This window comes from Lampetra planeri, chromosome 3, assembly GCF_965212315.1.
Source record: "Lampetra planeri chromosome 3, kcLamPlan1.2.h2, whole genome shotgun sequence".
NCBI classification, from domain to species: domain Eukaryota; kingdom Metazoa; phylum Chordata; class Hyperoartia; order Petromyzontiformes; family Petromyzontidae; genus Lampetra; species Lampetra planeri.
Genome location: NC_136109.1, coordinates 3062464 through 3068463, shown reverse-complemented (window position 1 = coordinate 3068463; position 6000 = coordinate 3062464). Strand labels below are relative to the sequence as shown.

General features: G+C 51.7%; 1 protein-coding gene across 1 annotated transcript in view; it reads left to right on the top strand.

The window, feature by feature from the left end:
* The first annotated feature begins 1527 nt into the window (after positions 1-1527).
* LOC144736461 (small conductance calcium-activated potassium channel protein 2-like) overlaps positions 1528-6000 on the top strand; it is a 49808-nt gene continuing 45335 nt past the window's right edge. Inside the window, exons 1-2 of the mRNA XM_078619026.1 lie at positions 1528-2326; positions 3576-3671. Coding sequence (XP_078475152.1) covers positions 1562-2326; positions 3576-3671 — 861 coding nt within the window. The 5' untranslated portion in view covers positions 1528-1561. The remainder of the gene's footprint in view (positions 2327-3575; positions 3672-6000) is intronic.

The following is a 6000-nucleotide window of genomic DNA, read 5'->3' as shown; positions in this document are numbered from 1 at the left end:
GGTGGTGGTGGTGGCGCATTTTTCTTGTGGGCTCGTGAGTCAGACGTCTCAACATTCACTGCCGGACATCTGTGGTGAAAGATGTTGGCCACATTTTCGCCAAAGATCGCACAGCTTTCAACAGCTACTTGGCATCATATGGTCTTCCTGCCATCAATGATATCATCTGCCCAAGGCTTCTCTGTCTGTGGGCCACGTTGTATAACTTGAGGACAACACTTTTTAACAATGCCCTACTTTCATCCATCCAGGGCGAACAGTGAAACTCAACCGTCGCCATCTGCTGCGTGTATTTTACCTGCTCAGACATGGATAAGAAATATGGACAATGACAAAGAAAATGGAAAAGCTCAAAAGTATCCAAATTATGGACAGATGAATACTTATTGGGCAGGAATTATTGCGAGCTGGGATGGCGAATGTTCGACAATAGCAAGTGTTAGCATAAACGGAGAACAACCCCCAAGATGACATGCACCATTGAGATGGAGCAATGGAATCAGCTCATGTGCAGATGCTAAATTGTTTGTTACATTGCAAGGCAGTGCGATGTGGCGACTTTGGGAGGTTTTGATCCAGCAGTAGATATATGGTGACGTATGTTCTGCCTTCAATAGTATTTGTATTCAATATTCATCCGTTTGGTTTTTGCTCAGAGATGACAATGGTTTGGGGAGGCCTTCATCTGGCTATAGACTTACCGTGACAAATGGTAATTCAAACGACATTTGTCAAGATGACAACGGACTTTTGTCTTCATTATATTTGCGTGGGCCTACACCTGATTTGTTTACGAACACTGAATCTGAGCGGTCGGCTTGCAATAACTGTGGTCTCAAGGGAAATATGCGGTCACGAAAAACATCGTTGAGAACCCCAAAACAGGTTTGACATTACCTCTCCTTGATTTTTTTTACAACCTAAAATAAATGTTGCCGCATTGCACATACGTCGGATAACTAAGCCAGACGTGACACTGCAGGCATTTCGGCAGGTGCAACGCAAACTGTTTGTCGACCGTATCGCCCGTTTTCGCTCGACTTTGGTAACATTCTCACCGGCCACAGGTGTTTGCGTGGCCACGCAAGCTTCTCCCTGCGTGGGCACCGCGGCCGCACGCCCTGTGACCCAGTCGACCCACCACCACCACTACCGCCACCACCGAGGGGGTCATGGCAAGACTCGGCACGTCCCCGTCATCCTGATCAGCGCGGCTCCGGCCCGACCACCCACCACCCGCGCCATGCCCGTGGTGCTCGTGCGCCCCACCAACCGCACGCGTCGCTTCGACTCCACAGGTGGCGCTGCCACCACCGCCACCACCACCACCGCTACCAGCAGCGGCAGTGGCGGCGGTGGTGGTGGCGGCGGCCACCACCGCCGCCGCTGCCGCCGCTCCGGGCCGCACCGGCACGGGGCGGAGCCTGCGGGGGCCCGCCCCGTGGGGGCGGAGGCAGCGGCGCGTTGCGCTGGAGCCGACGCCGAGGAGGAGGCAGCAGCAGCAGCGGCGGCAGCAGCAGGAGGAGGAGGTGGTGGTGGTGGAGAGCGGGTGGCGGCCAGCATGGAAGAGCCGCTGCTGCTCTACGACTTCAGCGAGTCGGGGCAGGACGTTCGCGTCCGCTATGAATGCGGCGGCGGTGGTGGCGGTGCCATTGCGGGAGGTTCGGGACGCGCCGCGTCTCCTTCGCCCGCCGCCTCCAGGCACGGGAGCCAGCTGAACGTGGGCACCGATGCGGGGTTCGGACAGACGCCCTGCACCAGACAACAGCAGCAGCAGCAGCAGCGGCGTGACAGTAACCCATTCACGGAGATCGCCATGAGCAGCTGCCGCTTCAACGGCGGCGTCATGAAGCCGCTGAGCCACCTGAGCGCATCGCGACGGAGCCTCCACGACGCCGACTCGGACTGCGCTACGGCGTCGGGGACCAGCGCGGGCTCCCTGGCCGGGGGGACGGGAGCCACCGGAGCAGCAGCAGCGGCAGCTTCGGTGTCCGCAGGAGGAACCGAGGCTGCTGCTGCTGCCGCCACCACCACCACGGTGGCTTCCCGTGCCGAGCTCAGCTGCTCGGTGGTGCAGCCGAGCGCTGGGTGCGCGGTGTCGTCGGCTGCTGCCGGCGGTGTCGGGGGAGGAGGAGGCTCGCAGGGAGGAGGAGGAGGACACAAGTCGAGCAAGAAGAAGCATCAGAACGTCGGCTACAAGCTCGGCCACCGGCGGGCGCTCTTCGAGAAGCGCAAGAGGTTGAGCGACTACGCGCTCATCTTCGGCATGTTCGGCATCGTGGTGATGGTGATCGAGACGGAGTTGTCGTGGGCCGTCTACACCAAGGTGCTGGGGTGGCGGTCTGGTCCCGATCTCCCCTCTCTCTCTCCTCTCTCTCCTCTCTCTCCCCTCTCTCTCTCTCCCCGATCTCTTCACTGAGCGACTTTTGTCGTCGTCGTCGTCCCACAGCACCACCACGGAGCGGGGGGCATGGCGCGGTGTGCGCGCATGCTGCTGATGCTGCTGATGATGATGCTGATGAGCGCGTATAGAGGTCGCTGTGTTGTGTTGTGCGTCTTGTGTTGTGTGTCTTGTGTTACGTATTGTGTGTGTGTTGCGTGTTGTGCGTCTTGTGTTGCGTGTTGTGTGTGTTGCGTCTTGTGCTGTGTGTGTTGCGTCTTGTGCTGTGTGTGTTGCGTCTCGTGTGTTGTATTGTGTGTGTTGCGTGTTGTGTGTGTTGCGTGTTGTGTGTGTTGCGTGTTGTGTGTGTTGCGTGTTGTGTGTGTGTGTGTTGCGTCTTGTGTAGTGTGTGTGTTGCGTCTTGTGTAGTGTGTGTTACGTATTGTGTGTGGTGTGTGTTGTGCGTGTTGCGTGTGTTGTGCGTCTTGTGTTGCGTGTTGTGTGTGTGGCGTCTTGTGCTGTGTGTGTTGCGTCTCGTGTGTTGTATTGTGTGTATTATGTGTGTTGTGTGTTGTGCGTCTTGTGCTGTGTGTTGTGTGTGTTGTGTTGCGTGTGCGCACAGGTGACCTCCGAGCGCGTGGCGTGAACGTCCCCCCCCCCCCCCCGGTGATGAATTGCCATGACGCCTCTCACCGTGGTGGTGTCTGTGTGTGTGTGCATTGCCTCACTCGCACGGCACATTAGAGAATTGGTGCAGTGGCGTTTCGCTGATCCCTTGCGTCTGTTCATACAGAGATCCACCCGTGCAGGAATGCGCATTCACGGCGAGCGCAATCGTCTGCGTGCGCTACGACACCTGGCCACCGATCACGGCCAACACCGATCATTTGTAACCGGTCCCGGACCTCCCCTAGGTCGACTCCGCCTCAAATGTGCACCCCGGTGCGGTGCGTAGTAAAACATCGCCACGAGGGAGACAAAGGCGGCCGGGCGAGGTGTTGGCCACCCATCCTACTCGTGTGCCATGTGCCGGCCTTTATAGGTGCTCGCCCAACAGCACTTGCCCCTACAGTCTGTGAAGGCTACACGGTGGGGGGGGGGGGTCTTTGTCTTTGTCGCCTCGCTGTGTGCGCCGGGTTGCGCTAAGAGCAGTGATGAGATGTGTCCCCGTGGTCCACATTGTGTGCGCTTGCAGGAGTCGCATTATTCTTTAGCTCTGAAATGCCTTATCACGTTATCGACCATCATTCTGCTCGGATTGGTCGTCGCGTACCACGCCAGGGAGATCCAGGTACTCGCGGTTCTCCTCGCTCATCACCTCGCCCACTCCACGATCTCAGTGTCCTGTGTTGGGTGCGCTCAAAATAACACGCCTTTTACAAAGGTCACATTTCACAAAGGTCACATTTCACCATTTATCAATGTGCGAAAGATACACGATGTACAATCTGCGCATTGAATATTGTGAATGCATGACCTCTGTACCCGAACAAATTGAACTGCAGTACATTGCATATAAAGCTGAATTAGCGGTACGAAATGGACGCAACTCCATCTGTCCGTCTGTCACTGCCCTTGATTGAGCAATATGCATCGTACATCATCCAGGCAGGGTTCATTCCCGTTGTAAGAACCTGGCAATACTCTGGATTGAATCTGGACCTTGTACGGCGTGGATCTTTTAATAAGATGCAAAAAGCCGCGGCCGGCCGCTCCCGAAGTATTTGCGTGGCCTGCTGCGTGAAACGCGCTGTGCAAGTGCTCGTTGAATGTGAATGTGTCTGGTAAGTGGTGAGTTTTCCCTTGTCATTGGTGAGGATCGAGTCTTTGCGATGGTGAGTGGTGTCATCTGGATAGTGAGGATCAGCCTGGCGGTGAGTGTAGCCAACAGGGGAAAGGTAGGGACGTCAGTTTGAGGTGCAGGGCCCGAATGTGTAATAGCCAACAGGGAGTGAGCATGGTGGAGACGATTCATCCTGGCCATTGGATGCGCTGACTTGCAGTGCACATACCTGTCAACCCCTTATCAGTGCCTACCTTATTGCAGACCAATTCAGACCTTATTGGTCATCTTGTGCCCCTTATGAATCTCTACGTTCATCCTACAAAGTCCCATCACAAGGGAGAAACACAAAACAAATAACATACATGTCAACCCCTTATCAGTGCCTACCTTATTACGGACCAATTCAGACCTTATTGGTCATCTTGTGCCCCTTATGAATCTCTACGTTCATCCTACCAAGTCCCATCACAAGGGAGAAACACAAAACAAATAGACAAAAAATGTTGCCCGTATTGAAACGGCTGTATGCCGTATGGACCTTAAAACTCAATTTCCCTGTACAACAATATTGGTAAACCGCGTGGGTGTATTTAGAACTTCATGTGTCTGTCAGGCCATCAGTGATTTACCACGTTTATTTGGGTAATTTACATAACATATGGCCCAGTGAGGCCGTAAAACATACAATCCTGAATAAATCCCGGAGCCTATGCTATTGATTCTGACCTTCAGACCAGTTGTGGGAGTTGTGTTGCTGGATGAAGCACACGGTTATATTCTGTGTACTTAATGCCACCTATACCGTCTCAGTTAGTACTCGTAGGTTCGTGGTGTGTGTGGTGGGTTTTGAGTGTCAGTTGAGGTGGAGAGTGTCAGGTGACCGGTGATAATCGAGCGAGTGTCAATTGAAGGTCAGATGAGGGTCACGTGAGTGTTGACATCACTCCATCCGAAAGACGGGATAGCCAATAGTTAAGCTCTACGTATCTCTAAGCAGTTAATTTGTGTAATGAAAATATAGCAATAATACGTTTGTCTACATTATAAAGTATAAGTCGGAATACAGTGCTGTTATTGCAAGCTCTGTATTATTTATCACTTCCAAGTTTGTTGCAATTGCACAAAAATGGCAGTGCTATTCTAAGTACATTCCATACGTACAATTTCAAACGTATGCAAATTTCCCTGTGCATTTGATTGTACAAAACTTAAAGGTTGGAATACTGTGCAGTTCTATATTCTGGAATACACACACACACGAGCAAAACAACAACTGCACAGAATTACAAATCGTTTGGTGCCTTAGATTTTTGCAATGTGATATCCAACAGCTGGTTTCGGGGAGTTCCATCAAAGACATACATTTTCCGTGGGCCTCTGAAATGTAGAATACCGTACTGTATTTGAGACTCGGTGCTGAAATATAAATTCAGGTTAATGTTGCAGTTTAATTTCAAATTGGGCTTTTTTTTCTAAATCATTCAATGAAATGTTCGTATCCATGCATTTTTATTAACATTCGAGTGTTATAGATTCACTTTGATTGTTTTAGAGTGGTAATTATTTCTCGCTTTTTCATGTTCCAAGAAATATACAATTGGACACTCCCAGTTGGAAACAGTACACCAAAATAAATCATTTGCAGAACGAACCGCAAAAAAATGCATAATTAAAGGTTTCTTTTTTATAATTAATTGTACCAAGTTCAAGTTTATTTTGTTAAACCAGATGAGAACTCAAGAAACCAGGATAGTCTCATTTGCAAAGATACCTGGAGCATTAGTCTGCCATTAAGGGGCTATGATTGCTATGATTCTAATCGAATAATGATCGA